Source organism: Columba livia, chromosome 3, assembly GCF_036013475.1.
Source record: "Columba livia isolate bColLiv1 breed racing homer chromosome 3, bColLiv1.pat.W.v2, whole genome shotgun sequence".
In the NCBI taxonomy this organism is placed as follows: Eukaryota; Metazoa; Chordata; class Aves; order Columbiformes; family Columbidae; genus Columba; species Columba livia.
In genome coordinates, this window is record NC_088604.1 from 77,463,675 (window position 1) to 77,482,258 (window position 18,584).

At 38.3% G+C, this 18,584-nt stretch overlaps 1 protein-coding gene across 1 annotated transcript in view; it reads left to right on the plus strand.

Moving 5' to 3' along the window:
- Positions 1 to 18,584, plus strand: part of DISC1 (DISC1 scaffold protein) — a 204,028-nt gene that overhangs the window by 100,472 nt on the left and 84,972 nt on the right. The window contains exon 9 of the mRNA XM_065057750.1: positions 73 to 261. Coding sequence (XP_064913822.1) covers positions 73 to 261 — 189 coding nt within the window. The remainder of the gene's footprint in view (positions 1 to 72; positions 262 to 18,584) is intronic.

An 18,584-nucleotide genomic window follows, 5' to 3' on the forward strand; every position in this document is an offset into this window, starting at 1 on the left:
CTACTGGTGTTGCAAGTGTCTACTTCATTGTCTCTTTTTTCTCTCTTCTCCCTGCCCCCACAAAACATGCAGGAAGTAATTTTGGTACTGCAAAGGATCTCACAGAAGAAATAAGGTCATTAACGTCAGAGAAGGAGGGGCTGGAAGGACTTCTCAAAGAACTGTTGCTCCTGAGTGTCAGAAATGTCCGAAAATTAGAGAGAATTAAAGATGATTACACCAGACTGAAACAAGAACTTGAACAAGGAGAGGCTGCCTTTGGTAAGTAGTTCACAGGCTGTTACAGCTTTTGCTCAGTCATGAGCTCTTAAAAGTCTGCTGGCTTTGATGAACCTTCCTGCATTTCACAAAGCATACTGATTTTTCTGAGAAAGGTTTGGCCAGAACCTAGGTAAGCAATATGCTGTCGGCTCTTTCCACTGGAGGTGGGAGGGGCTCAGTGGGAGATGGGATATCCCAACAATATACAGCTTTTTGGAATCTATCTTAGCCCAGTTCTCAAAGACTTTCTTTTTCTAAGCCTGTTTTTGTAATAGCGATGATGATGCTGTGCCTGAATTCACGTACAGAGAAATGTATGTAGTCTTTCATGTGGAAGCAGTAGATGTGGTTGGTTGTGACAATATGAACATATTTAGTATATAACTAAATATTTAGTGTATATATGTAACATAAATGGTGATGGGTCTGAGTGTATGAGGTGCATGGGCAGCATGTTCTGAAGGCAAGGGTTCTCTTTGTAAATTTATGTTTTGAGTTGGGGTTTAAGCAGCCTGCCAAGCTCAATTCACATGTAACTGTGAGCAGTGTGCTTGGGTTGTAGTGTCACAGTGGAATTGGGGAAGTTCTTTGTAATTACTGGGAAAGCTACTGACAAATGAAAAAATAGCAAAGTCATTGCTAGACTTGGCTTATTCTTTTGTCCTCTTTATCCCCTCCTGAATTTAGGCAGATAAAGTGGTCTTGCTGCTTGATTAAATGAAAAGGCTGAGTAACACTTAATTGACTACAAATGTACAGTTACTATAGTTACCTCTAAACAGCTAAGTATAAATCTGAGAGCTATTTTAAAGCTCTAGGGCCGGGATGTCAAACTAATTTTCACGGGGGACCACACCAGCCTCACGGTTGCCTTCAAAGGGCCGAATGTAACTTTAGGACTGTTTAAATGTAATTTGAGGACTGATGTGATCTCTGGTGAAAATGAGTTTGACACCCCTGCTCTAGGGTTTGAAATGTCTTTGCTTTTTCAGGATCTTATGAGCAGTAGGTAGGTTGAAGAGAGGAAAGTGCCTCTGTTTTAAGAGTTTATGAAGTTTCTTCGTAGGCAAGTGGAAAGGCAAGAGCTATTTTAGAAACAAAAAGTTTTGTAGGCAATGGAATACATCTAAGACAATATTTAAAGATTAATAGAGCAATACATATACACACACTCTACTAGATAAGAACTTTCTTATCTGCTAGGTGGTTAAAAATTTTAAGAAATGATTCCTCAGAGTGGTGCACTATTACCGAAGCCATGTGATTCAAACGCACATTGGGTAACACATCCTCATTGCTTGGATTTACAAGTGAATTGAAGAGGGTTCTGACCTAATCTGTCCATTTTGTTGCTGCTTTGTTTCTAGGACAATTTAACTTCCTACAATGCACATGCACTTCTCATTTGTGTTTTTCTTCAGTAGGGTTTTAAACAAAACCTGTGCAAGACTGTTGCTGAAGCAACAGAATTGGTAGCAGTTCGTAGACTCTTTTTTTCCCCTTTGCATTTATCTAACTGTAATGAGATGTCTTCTTGGCTTGACCTCTCCTGTCCTACAATTTATGACAGTAAATTGCAAAACACTGAGTGTTTACTGTGTGGATTCTTCTTTTAATTTATTGTAATTCTGTAGGCGTAAGGAGAAATTTACCCGTGTGTAAAATAAAACTCTATCAAGCACACACTAGTCAGAGATACACAAAATGAAATCTGAGATTTTTCCCTTTTCATCGTCCATGCTCCGCTTGTATGTGATCTGTACCATTTTCTCCTTTAACAAATGGAAACTCACTTAGGTTTGAGAACACGAGCATGAGTTTACTACCAACGCATTTAACTGAATATAAGCCTTCTGATACCTTCTGGAAAAATAGCATATAGATTGTGCCTTGAAAATGGCATCCACTTTTATGAACCAGTTGTTATTTTGTACTGTACTCTTATGTTTGGAGAATAAAGCATAAACAATTGGAATTTGATTTTGTTACTGTTTGATTTTGCTGTTGTTTAAAAGAACTGGAGATAATGTATTGACTTTGTCTGCACTGTGAAAGGTGTGATTTGAGCTGGGGTAGCCAAGCTGACTTACTGCCTGGCCTCAGGTTTTGTGGTTCATTTACACCAGTAAAATCTGTGTTCCTGGTGAGAAGGGCAGTTTTACCTTTTCCTTTTGTTCCTGCCCCATCCCAAATGCCAGCTCAGTGCTGACCAGAAGCTTGATGTAAGCTGAGCGTTAGCGTACCCATGAGAGCCACCAGTGTGCAGTGGGAGCACCAGCATCAGCACGAGGGGTGCCGCAGGGGTGGGGGGCCTGTGATGGGGGTTGTGTTGACCCATTTGTTTTGTGACAGTGTAATATTTTGGGGAGATTGTAGAGTGGCAGGAAAACGACTCCTCAGGTGCTTCTGTTCCTTGTACTGGTAGTGTAGCACAGACTGAGCTGCTCTGTGCCATGGGTAAAATCAGCATGAGTGGTTGGTACCATGGCTTGGTGCAGCTGTTCTTGGTTAGTCTGGCTTCTCCCTCTATAGCTATGAGCCAGGGAGGGAAATCCTTTTTCCATCTAACTCTACTAGCTGAAGATGTTACTGTCTTCTGGCGTTGTTACTAGCTGTCTGCCCAGTGTTCATTAGGGAGCCCTTCAGGCCAAATTAGCCATGCTAAGTTAAACAGCAAAAATAATCGGGGCTAGACTGGCTGATCTGTGTCCTGGCATGTGGTTGGGATGTACCTGTGATTCAGTTGTGTTATGCTTTGGCTCAACTCTTCATGGAATAGGTATCTGTCTATAAACTAAACATAGGTTATTGAAAGTAATGCAGAGGAAGTAGTCTTCTCATCTTTGAAGGCTTATGCTGGTTGAAATAAGTCAATGGTTTAAATGTCTTTCACTGTAGAAAGGACCTGCTTCATTTTTCTTCAGGAAAGGTAATCAGATTGACTGGTGCTGTTGTCTCATCTAATTTTTGCTTTCGTATTGTTTCCAGGGCTTAATCTTATACTTCCGCTGCGTTTTTTTGTGCACAGACATTCCTACACATTGCTATTTCTACATCATCTGGCCCTTGAACTGTTGTAACCTTTTGTGCCTGTGAACTTCTTGAAAACTTATTCTGAGATTTTTTTTTTTTATTAATAACTGAAGATAATACTGCTATGTCTAGAAAACATCAAAAAAAAATTTGAAATGCTAGAATATGTGTGTGTTTGTCTTTTGTGTATAGATTGGTCACCTATTTTTTTTTTACTTCATTTATAATTGTTGATTTCTCACAGTAATGCAGATATAAGGAAGCAGGCGTCAAGGGAAGAGACTTAATCACACAATAATCAGAGCTGGAATTTTAAATAGGACACATCATTAGCATGTTAATGAATTTTCTCACTTTGTGCCAGCTGCCCAAGTATAAAAGATATTGCAGATGTAGTGCAAAAATCAGGCTTGGCTTACTGTGCTGAGAGCTATCAATGTTCCCTATAAAGGAGATTTGGCAAAAATCCTTTCATATTTCTAGAGATTCTCAAAAATAAGTTTTTCCCATTGGATAATGGGAGCATCAACAAGTAACACAATGTATTACCATTTTAGGATGAATAGTACTAATTTGTCCTTTAGATGATAAGTTTCTTATGAGGGCATCAGAACAGTTCTATAAAAGTGACCAGCTGTTATGGCCATTTGACAGATAGAAAAGCCAGAGACTCAGAGGTCATGCAATTTTACCTGAAAGGGTGGTGAAACTGTTTCCCAACTGATGCTCTAGAATCAATCGGGATTGAACCTAGTCACTTGCAATAAACAGATTTGAGATCAAGTGATATATTTTGTGTGAGCTTTACATTCTTCTAGACTGCAAGTATTTCTGTAGCCGAAGACATAACGGTTCTGGGAAAATCGCTGAAGGTTTTGAGCTTTACTGTTGAGCAGACCTGCCTTATAAAGTCAGAAGGTTCTGTTACAGTGAGGCAGAGAACGGCTTTGCAGCCCAAAACAACCAAACCCATGTTCCAGACAAGTGAAGCTTAATTACATGCCTGTCTGCCAAGCTGCTGGATTACACTTATAAATCCTGGCTCGGGTTGATTGGCATTTGTAACCCAAGGCTGCAAATGAAACCTACACTCTTGTCTCGGTTTCCTCATTACCAATACTGATGGGCAGGTTTTCCTGCCTCATTTGCTGAATTCCTTTCCTGGCTGCACTCAGCCATTTTTGGCCCCTATTACACTTTTGGGAGAGCGTCTCCTGCTAAATGATGTATGCACGCACAAAACTGGGGAGGACTGTATTTCGCAATCTAATTACTGGGTTGTACTTGCCAAGTCATCTTAAGTACAATTTCTATACTGAATTAATTTCTAGAGGAAATATAAAATAAAGGCTACCTGCACATCAAAATAGCTTTTTAGTCCCCTTTTTAAAACTATTGTTTGGAGACTGATGCTTTAGTTTCTACTGCTCAACTCTCATTGACATAACTGAGTTTTATTGTCTTAGAAGTTGCTTGTTAAGTCCTAAAGCTCTTATCAGATGGCTTTGTAGAGTGAAGCTTTCTGGAATTGAACAGATATATTTATTAAATAATGGATTAAATGTAGCAGAAGGGTTTCTTAGGAAGCTGGAATTTTTTTTCACACTCAGTTTTTCTCTTCGATACACATACTCTGCATGCTTGCACAGAATATCTTACAGCTTTTTGTCTTCTGACAGAAGAGAAACCTAAGTCCATTTTTAAAAATTTGCCTTTTAAAAAAAATGTTTCACTTAACTACTTAAGAATAAGATATATTCAGAATGTACTTTGAAGAATAACATAAATTCCCCTAGTGTTTTTACAGTCATTGTTCAAAAAGCTGCATATTTGGCCATTACAAAGGATGTAATTAATTAACCTGAAGCTTAATATCATGTGGACTGCAGAAAAACCACTAGTGGTGCTGCTTAAAGTAATACTGGGTTTGCATACTGAAATATTTATGAAAAGCAGCTTCTGTGCTTCATATACAATTGTATAAGATGTGATATATCAAACTATTTATGGCCATTTACTGTGAAGCATTATTTTTTATCTTTTAAAACCACTCTTTTTATTTGGTAGATTCAACATTAGAAGTCTTATAACAGAAGCACATACAATGTGCTTCCCACTGGGAAACCTTTTTTTTTTGAGTTTAAATTTTAACAATAGCGGTTACACAAAAGCTTCTCTATTTATCTTCCTAATTGGTTTTTGTAATGCTTCTTGAAAATGTCTAAAGATTATTAGAAACTTTATACCACATTTAATTATTTCTTAAACTATCAATAGGGTATCTGCCTATGACATGATAAAAATGATGCCATGTTTTGCTTTACTGTGTTTTTGGTTTGTTTTTCTGCGCCCCCCCCCTTTTTTTTGGGGGGGGGGGGGGGGGCGGGTTGGTGTGGAGCGGATAGTGGTGATTTTAATTTTTTTTCTTCAGTGCTGTTTATTTTTGCACCAAACAGGTTTTCCATACTGTTTCCACAGTTCATCCTGCATCTGAGTGATTATCTGATCCTTAACTGAAAAGCTGAACCTTTTGATTGCTTCTGTTTAAATAAATCATTAAAGGAGAACCACATAGCGTGTAACAGATGGTCTTCCATGAGGAAGAAGCTGTTCAGAGTCTCATTGTATATCCACTTCTAATTTGTGCGAGGTCATTACGTTCCCCATGTCACACCTATATGAAAGGCTTGTTGTCATTCAGGGGAGTGGCGAAATGGAACGGCTTATTGCTTATGTCTAACGTCATTGCTACTTGAAGAGTGATCTTGTCAGATTTAGGCAGTGTTCACTCTATTTAGCTTTCAAACAAAGTATAAAACCCTTGGAGGAGATGCAGGAATGGGGCTGGCACTGCAGCTGGTCGCATCCTTTATTCTGAGCTGACGTTCAACTGGTGCTCCAAAGTAGCGCTTTGCCTGCTGTCAGGCAGCATGTGAAGCCAGAACAATGTAAGAAAAGGAAAGGAAAAAATAACAACAAAAAAAAAAAAACCCAAGAAACCCAACCTTGCAGAGCTCCTTTTGTGTTGTCATGGCCAAATATAGCATGAGTAATTGCGCTCTGCTCATCAGTATTCTCTCTGCTGTTTCATTTGAAAAATTGGTATTTTTGCATTTGCTTGGACTTGTACTGTTATGCATATTGTGTGCTTGTCTGCATTTCATTGATTGTGAGCCTGATTCTCATGTTCTTGGGTCATTTTTGAAGCACTTGGAATCTTTCAAGTTAAGTACACCCATATACATCTTTTGGTCTTACAATTCTCTAATGGTAGTCACTGCATTTTGAATTGCTGTCGAGACTGATGGTTTTTGTTCTGTGTCATGCTTCCACAAAATCTATATAAAATATGTAAACTCATTTTTTAATAACATCTCTGTTAAATAATATTTAATTGTAAGTAGTTGAGGGGTTGTTGTGTTATGGAATTGCCTTTTTTTGGTAAATAGTATCTGTAGTATTTAGTAACACATAAAATCTAAGTTCTGCTAAGCATTTCCTATAACTAAAACGTGTAATGAATTTTCATTTTAGACATCAATTCTTGTCAGGATTGAAAATATTGGAAAACAGTCTGGTTTAGCATAATTAAGTTTTCCATATGTCTTGAATCACTTGTAATTGTGTTTCTTATAATGATGATTATAAAGGTCATCTTGTCTGCTGTTGTTCATTTAAATATGTAAAATACTTTATAATTTTCACATGGAGGATAGAGGTTTAGTTTATATAAGTGCAATGGAGGTATTAAATTTAATCTGGCCATTCTGTATAATTAGATGCAAATATCTGTAATGCAGGAAATATGAAATATGTGTTCAGGCAACTTGGAACTGACACAGCAGCTTGGTTTAAAGCCCACTGATATCTGTGGGGGTCTTTTGATCAGGCCGTTTCTCTGTTGATGTTCAAAGGTGAACTTCTCTTCTGTCTCTTTCTTCTGAGATCTTATAGTATGAACTTTACTGAAATGTTTTATATACCTGTTTAATACTCTTTCTTTGTAGACAGCACTATGACCTAATTACACACAGAATAATAACTCCTGAAATGAGCTGGTACTGGTTTTGCAGTCATAGAGGTGGTTACCTACCAGGTGCAAGAAACAGAGCTTGGTCTGAAGTTTTATGCAGGCTCTCTTTAGGGAAAATGATGGTCTCATCTTTAACTAGGATAAGCAGTAAATAAATCAAGGTTTCCAAAGCTGTAGTGCACAGAAATACAGAGTGGCTCTGTTGGAATCATGGAAGTTCAATCTGATGACTAAAAGTTCTACTGAGTAGCCTTCTGGTGCAATGAGATGTGCAACCTCCACCCCGTCACGCGACACACAGACTTCAATGTGCTGCTGTATGATACATAGAAACAATCAGGCAGAAGGTTCTGGTAGTATTCCAGGCAACTTTTTCCTTCACATCTGAAATGCTATGGCCAGCTACATACACCGTGCATTAAACTTTTGGGGTGTGTGTGACATCACATTGTTCCTGGTTTGCTATTTCTGCTCTAGGTTTCTGCATTACTCCACTTTTTAGTTTAGCTGCTTCACTGGATTGAGCTGCATCAGGATAAATATGAAGCAACACAGATGAGTGAATTTGGAATAAATTTCAAAGTGTATCCCACCAATTTTAATCATTCTTCATTAGATTTTAACTCTGCAGCTGCATCTTCTGTGATACCAGGCTCAGATTGAGCTTTCACTGTTTTTTTTAAGTTGCCATAGCTGGTTTCAGAAGAAATGAGATGCTAAGATGCCAGAAAACTAGGATTAAAAAGAAAGAAAAAATGAAGTGTCTTGTGCTCATCAGACAGATAGAACAGGTTCCTGTATGCAATTCTAGCTTTAGCATGGCACTTAGTCCCAGTGATGACCAAGAAACACTCTTTAAGGTTTGCCACTTATTGAGTTTGAGCAAATAGTACTGTCATGCTACTGAACTTCATGTTATTTCATTGTGAAGCACTTTTTTTCTTGATGGTGTACAGCTACTGTTTCTAGATCTTGCATTAAGAGAATTCCAGTTATGGCAGAGAAATGAAGTTGTGTCTGACTGGAGCTGCTCAGAGGCAGGCAGAAAGGTGGAACCTGTCTGAGGGTGGTGGGGTGCTCAGAAGATGACCAAGAAAACTACTGACATACATAGTTACATTTAACAGATAAGACTGAATTACTTTTCGAAGAAAATGCTGCTTTTCCTTGTCTCACAGATGAGATAGCTGAGATACTTGGGTAACTGGTTTTGTGGTTCTGTTTGTTTTGGTATTTCGTATAGGTATTGACTGTATACATTTGCTCCAGGACCTGTTAGATGAGATTACAGCATGTATTGGATAACTTGATCCTGAAACACGAAGAGGTTGGAAGTATGCGAACAGTGTTTGACCTCTTAAAACTGTGAAGTTTTATTGAAAAAGTCAGTGAACAGTTGGCCTAGCATTCACAGGTTTCTGTACTTAAAGTTATATTGATTTTAGTTTTGATTTTCAGTGCCATACAGCAGAGGTGGTTGTGTTTGTTGTTGTTGATTTTTTTAATTAGTTTTGTTTTGGTGTTTTATTTTGTTGTCATTTTTTTGACATTATTGGAGTTATGTTAACATGGCATGATATTTTCAGGTCCCAAAAATGTACAAAGGGACTCTTTAGGATGCTTTGCCTCATTTACTTTCTTTTGAGGTAGAGTGTAGGATAGGATATTTAAGGAATAGTGTCAGTTTGTTTTCAAGTAGCATTTCACTGAGACCAGTCAGGCAGTTCTCTTTCCAAAGGTTCAAGCTCTCTGTAGAATGAAGATAAAAATAGCACAACCTTTTACATTCAGTTAATGTTTTGCATTTTAGTGTTGTTGGTTGGTTGGTGTTTTTTGCTGTGAGCAAAAAAATGTCGTTTTGGGTCATCTGGGGTCACTGATGTAAACCGAGTGTACCAGAACAGCATTATATTGCAGCAGAACCAGAGAGTGAAGATGTTTAACTTTTTAGTTACTGGTATTTTTTCAGATGTATGTATTTTAATTCAAAACCTTACATTTCCACCCAAAAGTTTTTTGTTGAAGAGTTTTGGCGGGGTTCTTGAGTTCCAGTGTCCGAGTCTAATTCTGTGCTTGCACAAGTGCATGCAGTTTGTACAGAATTGTTGATGGTACAGATTATGTTGATGGTAAAGTCACCTCGGCAGCTGAATGAAAAGTCAGATAGTTTTCTGAGACATTACCTTTTATTTTTGCTTTGATCTTGATTGGTGATATTCAGATACAGCATCTAGGAATGTGAACATCTAAGCAAAAGAAACCCCTGGGATAGCATTCTGTTTGGAATACAAGATGTCCCTCATGAAATACAGTTGTTCTTTTTTCAGTTTTTGTTCCTGTTGATTGTCAGATGTAGAGTAGTTAGATCCTTCTGTCCTGTTCTTTCTTTTTGTTATTGCTTGACAGTTTTCTTTCAGGTATGTGCAAATACAGTAGTAAAGATACAAGCTAAATGAAGGTTTCTGTAAGAAAGATATTGTAAAATAGTGACATTATCATTCTTGACTGACTTTTTGCTTAATAATTATATATCTAAAAGGAATGAAATTCTTGTCTGCTGTATAGTTTCTTACTTGGATCACCATAGGCTTGCAAGCCTGCTGCAGACTTTATACCCACAGATATGCAGAAGTATAACCAAACCTGGAGTGATGGAAAATATTTATTGAAACATGGGGGAGGTATAATATCTGATAATAAAAACAGAATAAAACCACTGAAATTGTAATACTTTCTAGAACATCTGATTTTTGTCCCCCAAATTATTTTAATCCTGCATACATTATCCTAGAGAGCTTTACAGTAGAACACCTCTTCCAATGCACAACTTTTACCAAGGTACAAAAGTGGAAGTACAGAGAATTTAAATGGAAGTAGAGATTATTTGTTCTGATTCCCCAGAGAAAATACATTTACAGTTCTTGTTTTGTTTTGTTTTCTTTTAGCTTTTTTCTTTTTTTTCCCCCCTTTTATCCATTAAATCCTGATTGCTCTGAGACAATGGAAATTTTATGATTTAAAGCAGAGTTAAGTACCTTATATCCTCCGTTCAGGCACTGGAAGTTTCCCTGCAAGAATTTTCTTCCTCCCTCTGTCCTTGGAGGCAAAGTGGAGTAAAATGCAGAAAACCAAGGATTGGTCACCTGGGATCAGGAGCTGGAACTCTATATCCTTCATATTGATTTCTCTTCTCACTGGAGCAGGAACAGAGAGAGTTTGCTCATGTTTATGTTGATTGGTGCCCCAGTTCCTTTGTTTGAGGAGTGGAGGGAACAACTTCTGTTGCAATTACATTGTAAGGTCCATGCTCAGCATACTCAGCACTTCTACTGCAGCCTCCTACTACCATCTCTTGTGCTTAAGACCAGGGATTTTGTCACCTATTATTGCCCAGACTGTGTGGTCCGTGTGCAGCAGTGATTAGTATTATTTCTGATTACTTGCCAAATTTCAGCTGATAGGCAGAGATCATGTAAGAAATATATCAAACTGGTTATTCAAAGGTCTACTCATTGCTGTTGTGTTTGAACCCTGGTTTATTTCTTTATACAAAAATATTGTATTAGATAGAATATAATTAAAACTTTGAATAATGAAAAATGAAAAGAAGATGCAGTCATCATATTTGTGGAAGATATGTTTTGTTTGATGTGCATGTTGAAGGCTTGGGTAAAGATAAACAGGCAATATTTGCTAAGCTGCATAAGATTAAACAGTTCATTACCTGTTGGAATTATCAGCTGGAAGACACATTGCATAATTTGGATTATAACCTTTCTATGCTTTCGTCTGGATTAAACCTCTTATCTAGTGAGGTATATTGAAATATAATGAACGATGTGAACTGGAAATGACAGGCTGAAACTATGTGTATTTTTGTGCAGATAAACAAACCTATATCTAGATCACAGACATGGTAACATTTTCCCTATTAATTTTTTCCCAGTTCCTGTGTTCTAAAGCATTGTACAGAGAAAAATTATCTGTGCTCCATGACGGAGAAAAGCAAATAGGCACAAGCCATATCTCCCAGCAGCTTGATTTGAAGTACCTTTGGAAAGGGGTAAATCCTGCAGAAAACAGCAGGAATTGCAGATCTCTTGTGTTCTTGATTTGAATATTTTGTTTGACAGATAATTTTGAAAATACATGGAGGCAGAAATTCTGGTCCATTGGTACAAGTAAGAGGTTTGCCTCCAGTTTCAGCGGACTTCAGGGTTTTACCTGTCATTCTGCTATATTGAAACTGCAGCATCCGTTTCTGATCTGAGCTGCTTGTATGCGGATCCTCTTTGAGGGAAGTGCTGTCTGCATACAAAAGACCATTAATTGGTCAGAAATTCTCTTAATTAGAAAATCCTTCCGTTTTATCACCAAATGATACATTTTGCAGTTGGTAGGCCCCTCCTGTTAAAGAAGAAACAGGTATTTTATTTTGTAGTTTTTAAGCTGAAAGCTAATTACTTTGATTTTTAGTTCAGTGAGCTCATAGTACTTTGCCTTTTGCAATATATTTTTATTTTAGTACAGCGTTTCCCTGTAGTTAGGAGGAAAATAGTTTTCTTTACACATCAAAGCATTTCCAACAGTCACTTGCAGCTTTCATTCTTGTTAGCGCCACAGAAGAATAACATGAATGAAATGTATTGCTCTTGTATTTTCTGGTTTCCACTATATAATCTTGTGGATGTGTAAATGTTCTTGTTAATTCTCATCTAGTGATCAAAATATAAATTTGCACATCCCAGCAGAAAAATGTTAAAAACCTGGTATAAAGTTTATTCCTTCTGTTCATTACCTATGAAAAAAGCTGTGTAAGTACCAGGGTAAAGTATCATCGTTCAGCAGCTCATGAAATGGTCATGAAGCCACATTCTCAGATGGCAGGATATTATTTCAGTGAAAGAGATTTCATTTAAATAAGCCTTAGACACTGTCTGAACTATCTAATATTGTGTTGTCCTTCTTAGCACCTTAGATGGAATTAGAAAGGCATAGGTGTGAAAATTTGTTAGCTTATCTCTTTTTTTTCTCCATGTATTTTCTGTTTACATGCTGAGTAATGAGAATCTTGGGAAAACTTAAAAACCAGCAAAACTCTGGGGAGGGACACAATTTTTCTGCTTCTGAACAAAGCTTTCGGCAGTTTCTGTGGGTATTTGACTTAGTCTTTCACCAGCCCACAGAAGAATGGATGGATGGTGTTTCAGTGAAGCCTGAAGATACTTCATGAGCAAACTGACCAGCAGTCAAAAGGATTTTGCCTAAAACCTGGCTGCAGTAGGGATTATAGACCAGAGAAAATCGAAAAATAAAGCTCCTGAGGGTGGTTAAAACCAGTTGCCCTCTTTGCTGTGCCATCATGGCAATCTGAGACAATATTGTACCTTTGTTCAGGTAGTTAAGAGCATTCTCCATTGCCTGGAGTTTGTCTTGTGTCAAATGTGAGCATATTTGAACTGATCACCTGCTGCACAATTGGTTTGTACAGCAGTTGGAAGAAGGAAAACATTTTAGATACTTGATTTTTCCTTTCTTCATTGTGAGTAGCTGTTTTCCTAATGTGAACAAAATATAGAACTTGTGGGGTTTTTTTAAAGTACTTCTGTTTTGTATCTTTTGGAACGTCACAGGTGGTGATCGATGATGGAATGGAGTCAATACTTTCAAAAATCAAAGAGAATTAGTAGAGCAGTTATGGGAGATGAGAGACCTGGGAGACGGGCTGTGTCGTGGAAGGCCCAAGGTGCTTTGTGTGTCTGCTGAGCTTAATGAGCAGAAGCCTGAGATCACTGGATGACAGTCTACAACTGCCTGCTCAGAAACCAGAGCTTGGTGGTGGAGAGATCTTTAGGATGAGAGACAAAAGCAAGAGTGATCACTTCTAAAGGCTAGCAATAGAAGCTTGACAACTTCAGGTTAAAAAATGAGCCATTCACCTTTTAACTGACAGGACAGTTAGCTTTTGCCAGAGATTTTTGTAAAGATTTGCAAAGATTTTTGTAAATTCCCAGTAACATACATCCATCCATCTAGTTCCATCTGGAATGAATTCGGAGAAATCTTACTGCCTGTGTTTTGCAGATGGCCATGATCAGTAAATGCAATGGTCCCTGTTAGACTTGCATTCTGGAACTGTTGTTTTATCAATATAATGATAACTAGAGAAGCTATTCTTATTTTGGAATTTTTTAGATGAATGAAGCCCAATGCAGCATGTTATTAACATTTTCTATTAGTTTTACAATTCACTGGGGTCTGGAGTAACTCCTAGTTCTCTTCCTTCTCCCTTTATTTTTTTTTTTCATTTTTAATTTACTAGCTCCTGATACTTTTTTCAGTCTCTGTGTAGTTTATTTTCTTGTCCAGCTCACGCCATATGAAATTGTTTTCTTACAATTCAATAATTCATTGGAGTTCTGCTCATCAGAGCACCTAATAACATGGAACACAATTTCACACCTTTTCTAGGGCAGTGCACAATTCACCAAGACCACTCTCTCTACCTGATTTATGTATTTCTAAAAGAAGCTGCCATGTCAAAGTCTTCTCTGATTTGCTTAATTCCTCAAAGGCCCAGTATGTAGGTGTTATCTCATTCTTATCCTGCTTGCATTTTGCCTTTCATGGTGACCCCTACTGAGGTTATTTATGTAGTGTATAAGTGGATCGGGTAGGGAAATGGAGGCAGCAGGAAAACACAGAACCCTCTAAAAGTGTAGAGCATTTTACAAGCCCTCTACCTGACCTTGAAAACCAATATTTTCTGATCTAAATGGAAGATGTGTTCAGTTTTGCAGGATAAAGTATCAGGACACTGGGATCTTTTCATGTGTTAGAACACTTACTTTGTCATAGCTCTACAATACTGAACTGCAGCTGAGAACCATCAGGCTATACATTTATTAGCTAGTTCTGCTTCTGTAGCATCCCCCTAAGTAGGGTACCAGCCGTCCTTTTATGCCTTTCAAAGGAATATAAAGTAGTAAGAAAATCTATGTCTTTTAAAATTCTGTTGGGTCTGGGAAGCTGTTTTCAAACTTCTGAACCCCCAGAATCTGTTGTATTTGGTATTCCTATGTTTATTTTATACGCCCTTTCTAGCACTAAGCTTTTTTTGTAAAGCCTGTACTTTAATACTTCTCCATCTCTGATAAATACCATGCATCTTTTCAGCAGAAGAAAGTTTTAACCTCTGAAGTCTGGGCATTGTATTGCTTACAGCAGTTCCTTTTTTCTTAAATGTTCTTCCTACCTTTGTTGTATGTTTACTTTCATTGTAAGCCATCATCTTTCTAAGTCCAGTTGACGTGTATTCTTCCTTTATTTTTCTTTTATCTTTCCTCATCTCTGTTCAACCCTTTTGTGTTTTCTGTAACCTTTTTCTTTGTATCTCTGTGTGTGCAAAATAATTTCATTTATTATGCTATTCTCTCATGTCTAACGGTTTTTCTGGTGCAAGTGGTTCCTGAAGAAAGCTGCATGGATAGACTTTGCTGTTAACTTCATTTTCTATTATATTAATTAATTTTGTTAACTTTATTTTTCCCCGTTTTAACTGAGCATTCCACATTTGATACTTAACTACTTTAAAAAAGCCCAAAAAACCAAAACAAAACAACACAATAGGCTGGTCCGTTGTTTCCATCCACATGTAGCAAACATGAATTGCAGAAAGATTCTTCATTCTAATGTCATGATTTGTGGACGTGGTAATTAGGTGGATGCTCTAAAAACTGCCAGTACTTGCTGGCAAGTATTTTTCCAGCCTATAAGTTTAATGTAAGAGAATAAGCCAAATAGGAAACAGTTTCTGCTTCTTCCTCCTGTGTATGTACCTTTTCCTTGCTATCCCAAGGAATTTCTGTAGGTTATATATGACTGTTTGTGCAGTGTAAGCCAGCAGAATCTAATGCACAGTATTTCACTCCCTGCTCCCAGCAGCACCATATCCAAAACTGTCAAAGCAGGAGACGACCCATCTCTGTTCAGTTAAGTATTGCTTGATTAAGTATTTGCCAGGTCCTTTTCCTGCTCCAGGAGGGGCGAATGCTGTGACAAAATGCCTTCACTCAAAATACTGCTCTCCCTTTCTGTCAGGTGGTCTGCTCTTGTTGGTGATGGCCAGGCTAGAGACAACGCTGTGCAGCTCTCAGGTGGACATGCACTGATGTATGGTTTCCTTATCACAAACCTGCTATTTTTTTTTTTTACCATGCCCATATTTCACCATTTGATGTGTTACTTAAAGGGTTTTGAGGTTGGGTAACCCTGGCTTAGTTGTGCCATTGCACATCACAAATGTGAGTTTCCTTCAGCAGAGTTTTGCAGGTTCCCTTCGGTTCTTTTGGGAAAAAGGACCATTGTGAGCTGTGATGAAGTACTAGGCTGTCAAGGCAGAGTGTGATGATCCCACAGAGTAGTATTTCTCCTATGTTAAGTATCAGGGAGCCCAAGATGACTTGGGTTTGGAATTATTATTTCTGTCTTTCTGTCTTTCTGTCTTTCTGTCTTTCTGTCTTTCTGTCTTTCTGTCTTTCTGTCTTTCTGTCTTTCTGTCTTTCTGTCTTTCTGTCTTTCTGTCTTTCTGTCTTTCTGTCTTTCTGTCTTTCTGTCTTTCTGTCTTTCTGTCTTTCTGTCTTTCTGTCTTTCTGTCTTTCTGTCTTTATTTCCTCTGTGCTGTTTTGCTACTGAACAGTAGAACTAGTCATAAACTTGTATACCCAAGATATTTCTGGAAATTACATTAGCTGTAAAGTTTAAAAAGGCAAAAAGATTCATTTCTGGAAACAACCTACCTAAAATGATTTTTTAATGAAGAATTCTGCTTCAGTACATAGTATATTCTTCAAGGAATAGCCTCAGTCTGAGTATTGTGAGTTTTTAATGTTATGAAATAGGTAAAAAGCACAGTAATAGAACAGTTGCTATCCAAGAGCAACTGTAATAAGAGGTTGGTAGGAAAAGTTATGTGACTGTCTAACAGTTCAAGGTCACTAGCGCTGGCAAAACTAATTTAGTTTTGTTCCCCATTCCTATTGTAGGTGATTGCTTTCTTCACACATTATTTTTGTTATTTGGGCACACTACGTGTGAGTGACAGAGCTTTTTAACTCTTCTCATCTTCAGCAACCACCCCCCACCCTGCTTCTATGAAATCACAGTCTCTGCAGGTTTTGATAAGGCATTCTTTAAAAGAGAGCTTAATCTGCCATCATTTATTTCATTAGATTGAAATATGTTCTTGCTGCCTCTGTTGCTGAAAGTTATTGCTTCAGCAAACACAGGCAAATCTGATCTACTGTAAACTGTTATAACAGCAGAGTAGGTATGTGGGCTGTAAATTGGTTGGAAAACGGGAGCAATTTGCTAGCAGAGAGAAAGTAACATTAAGTTAAACTGTTGTAGCATTCACTGGAGTCTTGTATCATCAGCTATGCCAGCTTAACTAGGTATTATGAGAAGGCTTTTGCCAGTTCTTGTTTCGCTGCTTGCTTTGCATGCGTTATCGGAGAGCACCGAGAAGGCACTTCCCTGCCTGGCAGGGTGCGGTACCGGCTCAGCTCTGTTGTGACAGGTAGTAAATCAGCTGCAATGAAGAAGAAAAAGGGAAGAGGCTGTTCCTCCATTGTCCTGAGGGGGCAGCTGTGATTTGGATACAGCAAATAATTTATTTTTCATTTTGTCTAATGAACTGGAAAATTGAAGGAGGGGAAAAAAAAGCTTCAGTGGAAGAATTTCAGCAGGGACAGGGGAGAGGCACAAAAACTGAGGATATATTTGAAGAAAGGGGTATTGCAAATGAGAAGCTCTTTATTTAGTAATGCATGAAATGTTTCCTTTGACCAAAAGCAAAGCTTAAGTCTTCTCCCCTTGCAAACCTCCAGAATCAGGTAAATTATTTCCCCCCCTCCCCCCACTTAAAGAAGAGGTGAGAGATCAGTGGCCCAATGTTTAAGGCACTATCCTAGTGTGCAATATCTGGATTCAGTTATTCAGTTCCTATTCTATCTAGGACTGAATCCACCTCTCTGGTGACCCACAGGACACAGGGGCCAGGCTGGAGGAGGGTGATGGGTCCTCAGTAGCTGAATGTGCTCTGGAGGAGAGACTGTGTTATAACCTCTGTGTCCCAACTACCACACTAGAGCTTTTTCCTTTTAGGGGTTATAAAACTCATCCTGCTTTATCATTCATTGTTTTTCTTAGTGCAAACTGTCTTCTGGAGCTGTGGGAAATTGTAATTATGCAATTTATATGATTTATTGCTTGCACTCAACAGCCTCTCTGCACTGCTGTTTCTATTACTTCTGAATTGGATCCCTTTAAAAGTTTGATGTTCTCACAAGTATCACATAAATATAATTACAGGTAGTGTAAAATTATTGGCCAGTCTCATTTGGGAAAGAATTAATTTCAATAAAGAGTATTTTCAAGAATTATTTAATTTAGAGAAAAGCTTTGTGTTTGCTGAATTTTGTTTGGTGTGTGGGTTAAAGGGTCACTATTTTCGTACATGGGAGAGATGCCTTGCTGCAGGGTTTTACACTGAGGCAAGCTCTGTGCTCATTAAGGTGGCAAATGTCACATTTTACATTAAAAATACCCCAAACTTTTAAACGTTATGTGTTTTCCACGTAATACCCTTTATACTGCCTCCCTTTGACCTTGGTGAGAGGCTGTAATTAATCTTCAATTAAAGTAATGCTCGCCTTTTCAGGGTCCGAGAGCCGCCTCTGCCGTGCCGGCAGCACGAGAGGGCGGCATTGCCGAGAGAGACGCGCGTCGCACAGTGCGAGTGGGCAGCGACAGGGGAGCCCCGCTCGCCAGACACCCCCTCTTGCTGGAGACCCCCCCCCAGCAGCCTCCTGCAGTGCCCTGCCCTCTATTTTGGATCACCAGCCTCGGCTCCAGCAAAAGGCAGGCTGGAATAAGATAAACCGGCACAGTGGCAGTGTTTCATGGTGGCCAGGCAGCCTCTTAAAACCTGATTTTAAATTGTTATTCTGTTATGAATGGCATTTTGTTCTGTCTGGGTTCTTCTTTAAAGTGCACCTTGCTGTAATATTCCAGATGGCTGTCGTCTTAACAATAGATAAGAATTGAGAATGGTAATAGAGGATATTTTATTTAAATCCACTTCTTTATCTTTCATTACTTATTCACATTCTATTATACCCTGGTGCTGTATTCAAAACACTTGAGGATTTAACAAGGGGAAAAATAACCATTTAAATTAGGATATTATGTCAGCACC